Here is a 16743-nt window from a genome sequence, read left to right as displayed (position 1 = left end):
AAACTCAGCAGCCACTAATACACATTTCTGAAAACTCCAAGGATCCCAAAGCCGATGAAATAGTTATTTTAAATGTTAGATTAAAAATATTTACAGCTTTTTAAAATGGCGATGTCTACCAAGAAATCTTCGGACTTCATTGGACAAAATGGCTTTCATAAAAAGTGTCTACTTTATTGTCTTACAGTCAGCGGCGTCGCTAGGGGGTGGCTTTTGGGGCTATAGCCCCGAATCTGGAGCCCATAGCCCCGAGTCTCTGCAGGGGTCCCCAAGGGGAGGGGAGGCTCTCTGGGGACACTGATTTAAGTGGGGGGCTCTCTGGGGACCCTAATGTAAGGAGGCTCTCTGGGAACCCTGATGTTAATGGGGGAGCTCTCTGGGGACCCTGATGTAAGGGGGAGGCTCTCTGGGTACCCTGATTTAAGGGGGAGGCTCTCTGGGGACCCTGGTTTAAGAAGGAGGCTCTATGGGGACCCTAATGTAAGGAGGCTCTCTGGGGGACCCTGATGTAAGTGGGGGGCTCTCTGGGGATACATACACACACACACACACACACCTGTATTGCTGTATATACATGTGTATGCCCACCCAAGCGTATGACTTTCTTTACTACGCTGCTATGGGCTCTAGCCCCACATCTTTTGTAAACCTAGCAACGCCCCTGCTTACAGTACTCAATTAACTTAATGAACTAATTTTTAATCTAACTCATATTAATAGATCTTTAATATGAGGGGGGTGGGGTTACTTTTTATATAGCTGACATGAGTTCAGCTTTAAAGTAACACTGCAGTTGAACCACACTGGGGAGCAGAGGGACAGCATTATTTCCTGTTGCAGATTTAGAACTTCCTGTGTCACCCACCCCTTCACACAGCTAAGGTTTTTAGACCTTGGAGAGATTGCAGGCAATGATACTAGTATTAAAATGTTGTATGTATATATATATAGCCTGAGTTCCACTTTAATCCCCATGACAGTGATATCTTGAACTTCCAGCTCAAACACAACATTGGATTAATTCTTCTAAATGAATTGGCACACAATATGTTTAAAAGGCATGTCCATTATGTGACAGGTCTAACCATCCCAATGTGAGCATTTTAAAAAATAAATTTTTTAGTAAACATTCAGAAGTACTAAACTAAATAAAAATATGAGAGCCTCAGTCTATCTAACTGTTCATCGGATAGCCACAATTAAACAACACAAATAACCAACAATCATTGCATACTTAATAAATAACTATAGGATTACAAACAGCACCATTTATAGCATTTTCATTTAACCCACACAATTACAATTAAACACCACACCAAATACAATTTGCACACAAAATGTAACTTCTAAAACCCCATTCACCCATGCCTAGTAGTCAGTTGACATTTTGTTCATGTGACAAAGTTATATAATAAAATGGAAGTATGTTATGTTTTCATTGCTATGCCCTTTATTCTCTAAAAGTGCTTCCCCTTTTCTGATTTCATGATCCATAAAAAAAAAGTGCACAGAAACAGAGCATTTTTTTTTCATTTGTTCTAAAGATTTCTATTTGGTGAGCCTTATAAATGATAGAAACGGGGAAAATGTATACTAAAAGTATTTCCTATTCAAGCCAAATCTTTTTACTTATGAGATACTTCACAGACAATCCAACAATACAATGTTCTTCTCCATGTAAGTTGCGTATTTATGTTAAAACCAAAATATCATTTTTCACAAATGTGTTACTAAGATGTATAAGATTCTGGATCAGTGTACGTTTTCTGTTATCTGCATTTGTTCACTACAACAGTTAATATACAGTACGATCAAGCATTCTTTGACTGGTAACAGATTCCTTTTAAATGGATGCACCTACTTTTCAATTTTATTTAGAAATACAGGTAAAAGAGATACACTTGATGTAAATTATCTTACCAATGTAAGTTATTGTTTAAAGATCCCTCTCTTTAAAACATGGTAGCCATCTCAAAAATGTATTTAACCTAAACACTGCAATCACTTTCTTTACAACTTTTTCTGCATTAAAAATGTAAAGTATTCCTTGGGACAATACCGGTGCATTCACACCTGCAAATACTCCCACTACAATTAGATGTGAAAACCTAATTGCCTCCCACAGCTAACCATGGGAACCCCCGCTGGGGTTCTCACATCTAATTACAGAGTGGGTGCATTCGCAGGTGTGAATGCACTCTAAATGCAGTATTTAAAGCAACTGTGTTGGACTGGGAATGCAAAGCAGATGAAACTTACAAACCGCCCTATCTGACATCTTTGTACACATTTCTAAACAAACTATCATTTTTTTTTCTAAGAACTGATATGACAATGCTTATTGTATGAAAAGCTAAAGGGTAATTACAGGGCTACGTAAATGCTGCAGTAATAAAACAGAGAAATCACTATCTGTAAGGCTTTCAGTAGCTTTTCTAGCATCTTGCAGAGTTTCCAGTCAGGCAGCAAGTTCTGGCCTACACAGAACACAACTAAACTGTTATAAGGTAATCTCTGTGGTCTTCTTTTCTCTAAATATATACTGTGTTTGGCTGACAGTGTGATACAAAGCAGTAAACTCCCCACTGGCTTCTTGTGTTGACCTTTAGTTGCCTATGCCTATGCACAGGGCTTTAGGAGCATGACATAAAGATAGACTTGATATACTTGTGTGTCCTAATTATATATAAAAAATATATTTTAAAGAATAAGTAGCTGGATTATTTTTTTATTTTATTTTATTTCTGCAGGGGATCTGAATTAATAAAACCGCAAACTGCCTACTAATACAGAACCCACTGTACTTATGAAAGCCTTTCCTCTCAATGCTGAAATGTGTCACAATATTTCTTCTAAATATAAATTATGCCATGCTGTTCTGAATAGCCATGGCACTGTACACTGGAGCATGGGGGAATTTTTACAGCTAATTTTCTTAATAAATACATTTGTGGCAGCAAAAACAAATAGAAATTTGAATACACTGAACATTTCTGTAGGCTGTTGTATTTGCATATTTTATTCCTATCAGATAGATCCAGTTGAAAGTGAATCTATAGTCTCACCTAAACCTTGAAAGGTAGCCTATATCTATGCAGGTTATGCTGCACCTCCATTTGCCTACTCACATTGTTATCTTCCAAGGTATCCCCAAGCAAAGGCTCTTGCAAATATTGACCACAACTTCCATAATCAACATCTGTCCTCCTCCAACTTCCTAGTTGTTGCCAATTAGAAAAAATTAAATCTCTGGTCAGTAGGAAGGGTAAGGGTAGGTAGGGGTAGAAGGTGAGCCAAATATTAACCATGGATTTTGTGCCCTGAAGATAAAGTACGTATGGAAGCAATACCTTATGGTGCCTCCTGGTATGATCTGGGACAACCTTAGAAGGTTTTGTAAGGTTCAATCCATACAGGCTTTGAAGTGGACTGTTCTGTGCATGTTTTCAAAGAAATATTTCTTTACAGAGCCATGTCACAGTCCTGTGGTTGTTGACAAATCACCAGCAACAGGATTACTAAAATGTGTCACTCAACGGCATCCACAGTATCGTTCTCCTGCTAAAGGAGATGTGGCAGAATGTCATTCACCAGCAATGAAGTAATGCCTCACTCACAGCATGGGAATGACACAATGGAAGTAAGTGAGCATTTCTTTGACCTCTATAGTGATCCTGAAGGTGTGTTTTCACCATTGACTGAATAACTAGTTTGGCACCAATCTTAGAGGCTGACTAAAAATAATCATTCATCTACACAAAAAATGTAGGGTATATGCATCCAGGTAGCTCACTCATGGCATTCCTCCAGCACAAATTCCTTATCTGGGAAAAAGCTACCCCCGAGAATATTTATTAATTTGTATTGCCAATTGCTGCACTGAAAAAGAGTCATATTAAAACAAGCATGTTCTCATCTTCATCTTTCATTTTCTGATTGCCAAATTGAGGGGGGTAGTCTATTTAGCCAAATAACATAACACCTTTGATATGTTTGTAGTCGGCACTACCTGCCTGAATTTTTTGTATGTCCTCCTTGTGCCTGCATGGGTTTCCTCTGGGTACTCAAGTTTCCTTCCACATTCAAAATACATGCTGGTAGATGAATTGGCTCCTATCTAAATTGACCCTAGTATATGTGTATGTATAATTGTGAGTTAGGGAACTTAGATTGTAAGCTCCTTGAGTGTATGGACTGATGTGAATGGATAATATATATGTAAAATGCGGTGTAAAATTGTCAATGCAATATAAATACCTGAAATAAATAAAGTGCTCTTATCTGGTAAGCCAGCCATCTTGGATACACTCAGTAGAATATCATGCTAGGGTTAATTTTTTAAGACTGTCTTTGGAGTGTAAGAGAAAATCAAAGTACCTGGAAAAAATCCCACACAAGCACAGGGAGAACATGCAGACTCTATGTATATCTGATTCTTCCTGTATTGAATTGTATTGTAACTGTACTGTTTGCCCTAACGTAAAGTGCTGCGCAAACTGTTGGCGCTATATAAATCCCATATAATAATATTAATATAGTGACTTGAACTGAGGACCCCAGTGCTGTAGGGCAGAAGTGCTGCCCCAGACATTAACATTTGTATTTTTGTATCTTTTACCTATAGTAAACATTTGCAAGTGCCCACCTACTGCTGCAGAGTCAGTATGAATGAAGCAAATAGAAGGTACTTATTGTTCTCCATGTGAAAAATTAGGCTTAGTTATACACCTTTGGAGTAGTACTCTCCTCTAGTACTTTCGTATACCACATACTATATGGTCATAAATGCTTCTAGATTGTATAACAGGATTATTATTTCAGCTGGTTAGTATAAAATGTGTCATTCTCAAAGCATATTGTAACTTTGAATTGCTATAGTTGTTATAAATCTATAAATGTATATTTTTGAGAAAACAAACTGTTTGGTCTGTTCCTGCCTTTGTAGTAACATCAAAGCTGAAGTCCAGGCAAACATAAAAATATTAGTTAAAGCAGTTATGGGTTAATTAATATGATTAAATGTGGCTTTAATTGCAACTGCAAGTACCCTATCTGGATTTGGTACCATCTTCCTATACATTAATCACTTTGTGGCCGTACTCATGTGCAGTGCACATGGCTAGAAACATTCTAAAGGGAAGAGATAAACTGGACCCATCACTGTGATATGCAGTGATCCTTTTAATCACAGGAGTGGGGCAAGGTGATAACCTAGCTGTATTGCTTCCCTGCAGTAGAGAGGGTCACCAATCTGGCTCTGCTGTCTGAAAGAGATGTATATATTTCAGGATTAGATGGTTGGTAATACAAATCCCTCTGCAGGCAAAATAGCTCTTGTATATGCATTTACTTAAAGTGGTTGTAAAGACTAAAGTTTTTTTTTTTTTTTATGCATTAAGATAAAAAAGCTTTTAGGGGCAGGTCCCCCCAGCCCTCCCTAAATACTTACCTGAGTCCGACCTCGGTCCAGTACTGTGCACAAGAGCAGTGGCACTGCTCTCTCTCTCTCCCTTCTCACTGAACTCAGTGAGAACAGTGGGAGCCATTTGCTCTTGCTGCTGTCAATCAAATCCAGTGACGAGAGAGTGGGAGGCAGGGTTGAGCCGCACTGTGTGTGTCAATAGGTGCACATAGTGTGACTCAGGATCAAGCCCACATGAGTACCTCCCCTAGCAAGCGGCTTGCTGGGGGGTACTCAAAGACAGGAGGAGCCAGGGGAGGTGGTGCGGGATTGCTCTGTGCAAAACCATTGCACAGAGCAGGTAAGTATAATATGTTTGTTGTTGAAAAAAAAGATACTTTACAATAATTTTAATTGTTTGGCTGGGGCTCAGCTTTACGTTTATCTCCACTATTGCATAGATCATACCTTTATTAAAATGCTGGATTACATTTTGCAGCATAAACATTTTTTTTAAGTGATATCTAAATCTAAATTCTACAGTTCTGTAAACACTATTTTGCTGATCATGCATTCATTAATTGTGCATACGCACGTGTCCACCGGTGTGGGTATCATCAGAAATGTCCTTGTGCAATTGCTGCACCATAACCAACAGCATAAGTCTGTGCTTTTTTATTTCAGGTTGACTGCATGAAGTGTACATCTTTGAGACTGTGAATGGTGACCTCAGTATAGATCTAAGCCAAAGCTTTATGATGTCAACAGATGGAAATAAATGTAGGACATACAGTATGTACCCATAGTAGCAATGTGGTCGTGTCACAACAAATATGCCTATATAGTAAAAAGCACACCTTTTATTATTGAAAGGGGTTTGATTTAAAAAAAAGCTTACATTTTATATTAAACCATAAACAATACCGCGCTAACATAAAGGTTGTTCTACTAATGATTAGCAGAGTGAAATAAATATTAAGCTGCAATCTTATCGTGAGGCGTGCACACAAACAAAAGAAGAAAAAATCAAAAAAAGACTGCGCTAAGACAAAAGGCAACAATCATGTGATATGACTAATCAGAACATATGAATATGTTTAAAATTGAGTTTTTCAAAATTAATATTTATGAATACAAAACACCAGAGCTTTCTTAAAAAAGTGACTGAAAATATATAATAACCAAATAAAGATATAAAAAAGTCCCAAATGAAGGTAAAAAAAAGTGACTGGCGTCACAAAAACACACAGTCCCTGGAGCCAAGGCAAATGCAAACAATGATCTTGGACATGTAACGCAATCCTTGGAGCCAAGGTAGATGTATTCAGTGTACATAGACGTAAAACACCCAGTGAAAAATCCTCCACCTAATAAGATGTCCGCTTACCAGAGGTAAGCTGTGAATCAGCTTAGTATTAACCTCTCCACGGGGAAGATCAGCTCCTCAGGTCTCCAACCAAGGAAGGGGGTGGGCAGGATCTTACGATGTGTTTAGCTCAATCCACACAGTAGGAGGACCCAAAAGGACAAAACAAATTCTCCATAGTGTAAAACTGTATTGCAATTTATTGAGGTAAAAAATGGTCACACTTACATTAAAATCAGGATATAAGGGCACATATGATCAGAATCAGCCGGCCGGCTTGCATGCACCCGTTCAGGCGAAAAACGATGACGTCAACGCGTCAACCTTCCAAAAGGTTGACGCGCTGACGTCATCGTTTTTCGCCTGAACGGGTGCATGCAAGCCGGCCGGCTGATTCTGATCATATGTGCCCTTATATCCTGATTTTAATGTAAGTGTGACCATTTTTTACCTCAATAAATTGCAATACAGTTTTACACTATGGAGAATTTGTTTTGTCCTTTTGGGTCCTCCTACTGTGTGGATTGAGCTAAACACATCGTAAGATCCTGCCCACCCCCTTCCTTGGTTGGAGACCTGAGGAGCTGATCTTCCCCGTGGAGAGGTTAATACTAAGCTGATTCACAGCTTACCTCTGGTAAGCGGACATCTTATTAGGTGGAGGATTTTTCACTGGGTGTTTTACGTCTATGTACACTGAATACATCTACCTTGGCTCCAAGGATTGCGTTACATGTCCAAGATCATTGTTTGCATTTGCCTTGGCTCCAGGGACTGTGTGTTTTTGTGACGCCAGTCACTTTTTTTTACCTTCATTTGGGACTTTTTTATATCTTTATTTGGTTATTATATATTTTCAGTCACTTTTTTAAGAAAGCTCTGGTGTTTTGTATTCATAAATATTAATTTTGAAAAACTCAATTTTAAACATATTCATATGTTCTGATTAGTCATATCACATGATTGTTGCCTTTTGTCTTAGCGCAGTCTTTTTTTGATTTTTTCTACATTTTATATTACCCTATGAACTTTTGAGTAAAATGTGTATTTTAGGTCTCCCTTGAGTTGCTAAAGAGAACATAGGAGGAATGGATTTAAACTTTTAGGTAAATCATATATTCAATTGCTGCTAACAACGAATTGTATCTTGTTAGAGTGTTAAAGGCCACATGCATTTTTTTTTTTTAAAAAGAGTTCTAGAATTTTGAGGCCACATAATCCTTTAGAACTATTTACAGTCTAGGAAAATTAAAAGATATACGTTTTAATTTTGTTTTATAACCACATTGACATTTATGAATACAGATTAAGGGGAACCTTTATGTATATACCTAAAATATTTTTTAGTTTTGGATAGCGTAAGATAGGGTTAAACCCAAATTATTTTCTGCTATGTGTGTCCTTCTAGATCGAAGTAAGAAGAATTCCCAACTCAAGCTGACCATGCAACAGATTTCTCCATGCACACAAAGGAGATAGATGGAGGCATTCCCCCTGCCGTGACATCGTATTCTGACAGCGACTGACCGAGCAAAGTTTTCTAACGTGTCCCTTTAACAGGTGCTATCAAGCAATCTACTTCTGTTGAGTGGGGATTATCACACACTAATTGAAATTTGGCTGGTCCCAACCAGAACATTTGTCCCCATTGGAAGATTTACCCTCACCTCTTGTTCTCAACTAAAATGTAAGATTTACTTTCTGCCTCTGTCTTTCTGTATAGAGGTAAATCAACCCAATGAGGACACAGACCACAATAAAAACATAGCAGAAGGTCACAGGTGTCAAATTGGCGGCCCTCTAGCTGTTACGGAACTAAAAGTCCCATGAGGCATTGCAAGGCTGACAGTTACAAGCATGACTCCCACAGGTAGAGGCATGATGGGATTTGTAGCTCCACAACAGCTGGAGGGCTGCCAGTTTGACACTGGTCTAACCCTAAGGCCCCTTTCACACTGGGGGGGTTTGCAGTCGCTATTGTGCTAAAAATAGCGCCTGCAAACCGACCTGAAACTGCCGCTGCTGTGTCTCCAGTGTGAAAGCCCGAGGGCTTTCACACTGGAGCAGTGCGCTGGCAGGACGGGAAAAAAAACTCCTGCAAACAGCATCTTTGGAGCGGTGAAGGAGCAGTGTATTCACCGCTCCTGCCCCTTAAAATTAATGGGGCAGCGGGGCTATACCGCCGGCATAGCGCCGCTGCAGCGGCGATTTGCGGGCGTTTTTAACCCTTTTTTGGCCGCTAGAGGGGGTTAAAACCACCCTGCTGGTGGCCGAATACCACCACTAAAACGATGGTAAAGCACCTCTAAAAATAGCGGCTTTTTACCGCCGACGCCCCCACCACCCCAATGTGAAAGGGGCCTTAACATCTCTGTCCAAAACAAATAAAATAATCTTGCCTTTATTTACTATTTAAGGCATTCCTATATACTACGTGGGTTATATATAGATATAGATAGATATATCTATATCTCTCTCTATATATAGAGAGAGATATAGATATATATATTATTTTTTTTTTCCTTATGCTGTTATGCTGTTATTCCTTCTGTGGCTTTTTTATATGAAATTCTAAAAAGGGCATTACAGCAAATACTAGGTCAACATGATTAACAGTGCCAGTTTGGCTTAGTTTTAAAAATATAAAATCTGTTGGTACTACTGGATTATCATTTTAGTAAACAATGCCTGAACTATTTAACTTGTAGACTGAATGACTCTTAGAAGTTATGTATTATTACTTATGTTTTCATGTTGTGTTAAAAAAAAGATATGAACTGGTTTTGGTTTTAGTAGATACGGCCACTTTTTTTTTAGTAATAAGCCCCATACCACATATACCTGCCCCCTCTTGTTCTCCTCCACAACTATATATATATATATATATATATATATATATATATATATATATATATATATATATATAAAACAGACTTGTGCGGGTGTTCATTGCTCATTGTAGGGAGAAGGGCAGGCCTTGTGTATGGAAGTTGCTCATTCATGAGCGGTGGCCACTACTGTCCAAAAGGATAAAAAGCCCTGGGCAGACTGTAGCAATCTAAACCTACTGAAGAGTTCATCTGAGGTCTGTATCTATATCAATGGATCTGCTGGAGTAGAGGGGCAAATAGGGCTTTGTGCTACAAAACTGAACTTATCTTTTAAATACAGCGACTATCTATGTGAACAGTACACACCAGTTCAGATATGCACAATTTATAATAGATACCAATTTATATTAGATAAGGAATGATTACAATTTATGAACTGGTGACTGCTCATCTTGGAGAAGTGCTCATAGTATTTTAGAAATGTACCACAGCCACAATCACTTAATTTTTAATAAAGACCACATAACAAGGACACAGTAAAGTGCTCCCAAATGCCAACATGCTGGATTTTTACAGTATAGGACCTATTTGTTTGGTGCTCTGGTGTTCAGAGTAATTGGATGCAGTTAAAGTGAAAGTAAACTCTCTCAATCAATATTAACTATTTTTAATCCCTATGCTGCTAGCATTAGTAAATAGATAGGAAGGGATACTATATTTACTAGTGTTCACCTTTTTTTCACATTTCCTCAGTTGCTTCCTGGTTTCTTTCTAGTTTAGGCCAAAATGATATCATACACCCTAGGAGTCTTCATGGGTCTTTTTTTCTTTTATTTGGAGGAGGGAAGACGGGGCTTTCTCAGGTAAATATAAGCTAAGGGCAGACAGATTCCAGGAAGTAAAAGCTACATGAATCATCTGACCTTACTAGAGATGGCCACAGCTAGAAATGCTAGGGGGATGTATTTCAAAGTGACTTCTCAACAAAGTAAAGCATAGAAACATGGATGGATGGTTGTTTTCTTTAAATGTTAAAATTAATTAAATAACTTTTTCGGTTTTTGGTCCTCAGGTACACTTACGTTCTACCTTAAAGTGGATGTAAACCTGTAAAATTTGAGCTGGGCACATATATTTGTAGTGTTTTCTTATCTCTCTTCAAAGCACTAAGTCCTATCGCTTTCTCCTGCTCAGTTCCTTTTATAACTTCTGACAAGTCCTCCGACAACTGTGATAAAACCAGCCTGAAATTTGTGTCGGAGAGGTTACTATAAATACATTAGCAGAAAGCTGAACTATTCACATAACAGCTCTGAGAGTCTCTGCCTATGTGAAGTGGGGTGTGTGCCTTTCCTTCAATCAGCTGTCTTGGCTGTATGCTGTAACATGACCTGAACTTTCTAGAGAATATATTAAGCCGAAGACTGCAGATATACATGTAAAAACCTATGTAGGGAGATTTGTTTCATCTCTGTGTATCATCTGATGCTGTTCACGTCACTGGGTGTATGTGAGGGTTTGCATCCACTTTAAGGAATTTCATACTCTGTTCCTAGAGTATAATCTCAACAAAAGGATAAGTGTAAAGAGTGCACAGATATGCATGTACCACATACTGTATAGTAGCTGGCCATTAGGTTTGATCAAATATTTACTTAAAAATAATGTTGGAAACATTACAAAATTTGAGATGCAAAAAAAACTGCAAAATTTATCTTGTTCTCTTGTTATAATAAATCTGCCATGACTGTCAATACCCATAGGAGAAGCAACTTAATTTTTCCCGTGGTTGTGACCACTGCCTTACTCCTGGCTTCATACTGAGTCAGGGATGAAGATGAGCCTACTCAGTTTCCATGAGGATGATTTGACTACCCTTAAGCTAGAGTGTTGTTTGAAAGTCAGAGTGTGACTGCTGTTATCAGGCTGATTAAAGCTGCTTTACGATCAGCCTAAACTCCCACTTATTACAATGGCACTCATTACAAAAACTGAAAAGGGCAAGAATAGAAGTTTTGCACTAATTACTGATCATTTCATTCCCTATGCTAGCCAAGAGAAATGCCAAATACATCCTGAACAGTTGATATAGACAATACAATCTCCATCTGTGCATCTAGTTTCCAGCATTTGGCACAGGTTAGATTTATACTAACTTTGGGTATTGAATGCATCATGAAGTGAAATGTATATTATTCATGTGTCACATTGTCACAGACCATCTGTACTTGATGAATCAGGGAACACAATTTGAAGTTATCATGCCTCTTCAAACTTCTCATAGTCCAAATATCAGTCAAGAGCAAATAACATTTGTGAAATAGTTTCCATTTTAGTTGAGATCACATCCATGGCTGTCATGTAATTCTATCATTTACCAACATTTCATGCTTCCAACAATGTTGAGTACGTTAAAAAAGAATGAAGAAATGAATCCATTTGGCACAATGGCATTCTACCACTCTTTCTGAAACATTTGAGTCCAGCTTGTCCAGTTACTTCATTCATACTTTTTGTTCCATCATGGCGTTGTGGTGAATAATTCACGAGGAGAGCATTGAACACTACTTCCACAGAGGCATGCTCACATCACTAGAGGGATATTCAAATATTTCAGTTCTGCAAGGTGCTTCTTCCTGCAGTATTGTAGAAAAAGAATAACACCTTGCCTTTAACTGAGGCACGTGAGGTGCTAGGCATTTCATTAGTGCAACAGCTTAGCAATCGAAGATCTCTTTTTAACTTGAAGAGATGCAACTTCCTTTAAAACAGCTCTATCCTGCTTGGGATTTCTTCAAATCAGTATATTATGCAATGTGTAGCTACTCAACAACATCACATTAATATGTGTTCCTTTAGGCTTAAGCTCCATTAGGATTCAATACTTTATGTGTCATAGTGTGGCAATGACACGTGAACAGGAGATGATCACTGTTAGTACTGTTTGTCCAACTCCAAAGACCAGCGCTTCCAAAGGAGCCATGTTCTTGCCTGCTACTTGGTAAATCCCTGCAACGGCAGCACCTGGAACAGGATTAAAAATATGCAATTTAGGGAAAATAATAAGAAAACTGACAATAAATATGATCACATTTTATCTATAAAAGGAAATCTATTCTGAGGTTGTAATACATTTTGTATGACTAGAACTCTCCCTGCAGTCCTCCTGCTGCTTTTGTTGTTCAGTGGTTTGAGTTAGGGCTGTAAGGCCTTTTATTATGCTGTATGAGCCCTGCCTGTATTGGTCACTCTTGGCTGGTTTGGTAAGCATAGTATCTAAAAAAGACATGTTCCTAATTCAATGCTTTCCACTGCAAAGCAGCAAAGCAAACATATATATCAGCATTCAAAGCACTCTGTGGCGGTATACAGAATCCATATCTAGGGCTGTCTCTCTCTTCTTATTTCATCTGCCCATCCAAATCACTCACATGCAGAGACAACAACAAAAGAGCCCCATAGTGTGAATCCGCCGTAAAATGCTGATATAACTCCTTAAAGGGGAAAATCTTCTGGTGAGTGAGGAGAGAGCAGGGGAGCACGTGTTGAGACACCGGCACACTCCGAGATTTTTGAACACAAATTAAATTATGGACTTATATTTTGTTTCATAGCATATGTCACTTTTTCCTGTTTTATAGCACGGATGCCAAGGAACCACTTTGGACACGGCACTTGTCACTTTATTGCACATTTACCTTATGCGTTTTGCATAGAGAGATATTTTGATTGATTGCACAGTTCATTTGTAATACTGTATTAGGTGCACTTATACATTGAGTTGACTCAAATATTAATTTGTTTTTTAGATTTATTTTACACTTTTGCTTATTTGCACATGTAATATATTGAGCAGAAATTTTTCATTTTATCAGCACTCTAGGCGTATTTAAAGAGGCACACACCACAGTGCCCGCACCAGAAACAAGCACCACCATATCCACTTTACAACCTTATATTTTAAACCGGTTTAACTAGTTTTTTTGGGCTGCTATGTATATTATATGGCTGGAAGACCATTTGAATTTTATTCAGAACTAAAGAAGATGAGTCTGAATCAAGCAGACTGTTGCCTCTAGGTATTTCAAATGAAATGGTGAACTCCCCTGGATTGAATAATATTGTATTTATTTATGTTATCATTTGTAATACATCTTTAAACCAAGCTAAGTAAATTAATTTTATTATTAACCTTCTGAGTTGTGTGACATTATTGTACTGCATCCACATATTTGAAAGGTTAAACATAGAAACATGGAAGTAATAAAGTTTAACCCTTTATTACAAAAGGTCATCTACACAGGCCTTTAATGTCACACGTCCTTAATGTCATCTGTTCTACATACGTGAGGGACTGTCTATATTACAGAAAAGAAGGACAGTAGTACAAGCTGTTCAGAACAGCTTTATTTCTCCAGGTCGATTTGTCTGGAGTGTCAAAATGAAGCAATAGAATTATTAGCATCCATCAGATCCAGAATATGGTCAATTTCTAATCATCAGCTAGGATTTACAAAATGAATCACAAATGTAATTCCTATCAAATTTTCAAAGCCAATCTTATATTGAAAAAAGAACACCTATTCCCTGCTCTGTTCCCTCTGCTGAATTTACCTAGTGGTGGGCAGGTCTGTTCAGCACCCGTGTACCCAATGACACAGTTTAGAAGTGATAAAGAGATAGATCCGGGCTAGTTGTGGGTAGCCGATGATAGACTGCTATTTTAATTCATTTCTGTTCAACGAATAGGGTAAGCTCTTTAAATATTTAAACATATGCACTCGCATACTATAAATGCATTACAATTTTTCTGCAACGTTCTGCAGTGGTATAAACTGTGCACAGGATTCAAAGTTTGCTATGAATTAGTTGCTGCCATTCACATTTTGTTTAAATTGAAACTGAGCATTTACGCAGGAAAACGAGTGTTGCTTAACTCCATATATTTTTAGAAAAGCTCTGGGGGCTGAGAAAATGTTTTAGCTAGTTCATGACTCATCTCAAGACGGAGATGGTAATAACATGTAAGTAGTGAGAAGTAAGAGAATGGAACCTCCGTTTCGGTGAATTTATGGAGTACATAATACTGGATAAAATATCAGAAAATGTCTTTTGTAAAAGGGAAAATCTTTGTGGTTTTGTTTATTCTGTATTTAAGGAAATTCCTTTGTAAACATCTAGGGTTAAACATAGCAGGAAATGAAAGCTGAATGGGTTCTGACCGATATTCTGCAAAAATCATCTTTTCATTCACGAAAATATGTACAGATGATTTAAGTTTTCTCATTTATTTTATTTAGCCAATTTAGAGTCGTTAGCTTTGACTAGATCAGGATAACAATGGATGATAGCAAGGAAGTGTGTCATGCCATGATGATTGTTTAAGGTGCAAAGGAGTAGGAGACCATATAAACCTTTAAAAGTACAAGACCCACTAATAGCACATACCACAAGGTGCCACTAACACATTTATTAGCCAGAAAGCCTTTCAAATGGTTAGATCCCTGATTATGCTAAAACCCCTTTCTGTATTTTGTTCTATAAGACTTCTCTAAAAATCCATCCAAATCTAAAGCATCCAGTTTATCCTGTAAGATTGATAAATAGGCATTTGAAATGCAAGCTGACATTGTAAATGTCCTAAAGAAATAATAAATTCCCATTTTCTTTAGCATGAATGTATTCATGTCCATGTAGTAAATGCATACCTCAACGTGTTTTCAAAAATAAGTCTCAGTCATTTACTATTTAATAATGACTTGCTCCTCAGCCCCCTGCTTCCCCCAAACTTCTAGTCTGGATGAGTGCACACTGTAAAACTCATACAAATGATCATGGCTGCAGTGCAAGTCCCATCATCCTTCGCACCAATAATACAAGGTACATGCATGGACAGCTAAGGATTTCAGCTGGTCTTTCCAACCACAGCTGTCAGTCAATCCCTGTAGAAGGAGCTTGTGGTTGAGCCATTCAGTGGGGTTCTGAGCTGCCTGAGTATGTGGGTGCATGGAGCATTGGCACATCAGGCTGAAGTCCTGGGCAAAAGCATATTCATATGGGTGACTCCAGTGAACCCTGCAAGGGTACAGAGCCACCCTAAAAAGAGAAAAAAATAATAGGGAACTCAAAATTGCTAGGAAAAGAGGACAACATGAGGTAAACAACAAACGTAACAAGTGCATATATATGCTGCTGTATGTTATTTTTTTAATGGAGGGTTTAATAACACTTCAAAAGAAATATAATTTGCCACTTTATTTAACCTTTAGAACCGCCCACTATATTTAATGCCTGGTCCACTGCCCTATTGTTCCAAGAATTCCCCCGAAAACGAAGCCCGTGCTTGCACAGTCCTGTGATCGTGCTGTGATTAGACACAGTGGATCACAAGGAACAGGTAGAGACAATCAGAGGGACTCTGTACCATGAATTTGCTGAGAGTCTGCGCAAGCATCTGATGTTAGCCGATACCAGTCTATTAAATGTGCTGAAGAAAGTAAATAAAAGTATATTTTTATTTTCTTTCTTCGTTTTCCAAAAACTTGTGGCAAAAAAATAGATTTTCAAAAGACTCACCATGCATCTCAGCAAATACCATGCAGGTGTTTCTACTGTCCTGGAACTTTAGGGCCTCCGGAACTATAATAGGCAGTCAGGAAATCAAATGCATAACTGACTTGAAAGCCTAGCCTGCAAAAAAGTCTCACACATGTGGTATCCCCATACACAGGAGGCATAGGAAAATGTGTTTTGGTTTGTAATTCTAAGTACAGTATACCCATGCTGTGTGTGAGAAATATCTTATTAAACTGATAACAAAAACATTTAATTTACTTTCTCAATTTTCCAAAATATTGTAGTAAAAAAATGAGATCTACAAAATACTCACCATACCTCTCACTAAATACACTGGGGTGTCTGCTTTCCAAAAAATGTTTTTGGAAAGGCTGTTTACACTGTTCTGGAATTATAGAGGCTACAGAAATGTGATGAACAGCCAGAACATCACAGCTAATAAACTTCAAATATAGCCCCTTCCCGCTGAGCGTACGCAGATGTGCGTACTCGGATTTCGGCGGTTATACCGGAATGATGCCACAGCTGCAGGCATCATCCCGGTACCGTTGTTTAGAGCCGGCGATCGG

At 38.2% G+C, this 16743-nt stretch overlaps 1 protein-coding gene across 1 annotated transcript in view; it reads right to left on the bottom strand.

Annotated features, from left to right (window-relative positions):
- Positions 1-9298: 9298 nt before the first annotated feature.
- The window catches only part of TMEM170B (transmembrane protein 170B), a 65963-nt gene continuing 58518 nt past the window's right edge, over positions 9299-16743 (bottom strand). The window contains exon 3 of the mRNA XM_073631060.1: positions 9299-12622. Coding sequence (XP_073487161.1) covers positions 12492-12622 — 131 coding nt within the window. The 3' untranslated portion in view covers positions 9299-12491. The remainder of the gene's footprint in view (positions 12623-16743) is intronic.

The sequence above is a fragment of the Aquarana catesbeiana genome, linkage group LG05 (genome assembly GCF_042186555.1).
Source record: "Aquarana catesbeiana isolate 2022-GZ linkage group LG05, ASM4218655v1, whole genome shotgun sequence".
In the NCBI taxonomy this organism is placed as follows: Eukaryota; Metazoa; Chordata; class Amphibia; order Anura; family Ranidae; genus Aquarana; species Aquarana catesbeiana.
This window is presented reverse-complemented; position numbering and strand designations above follow the sequence as displayed.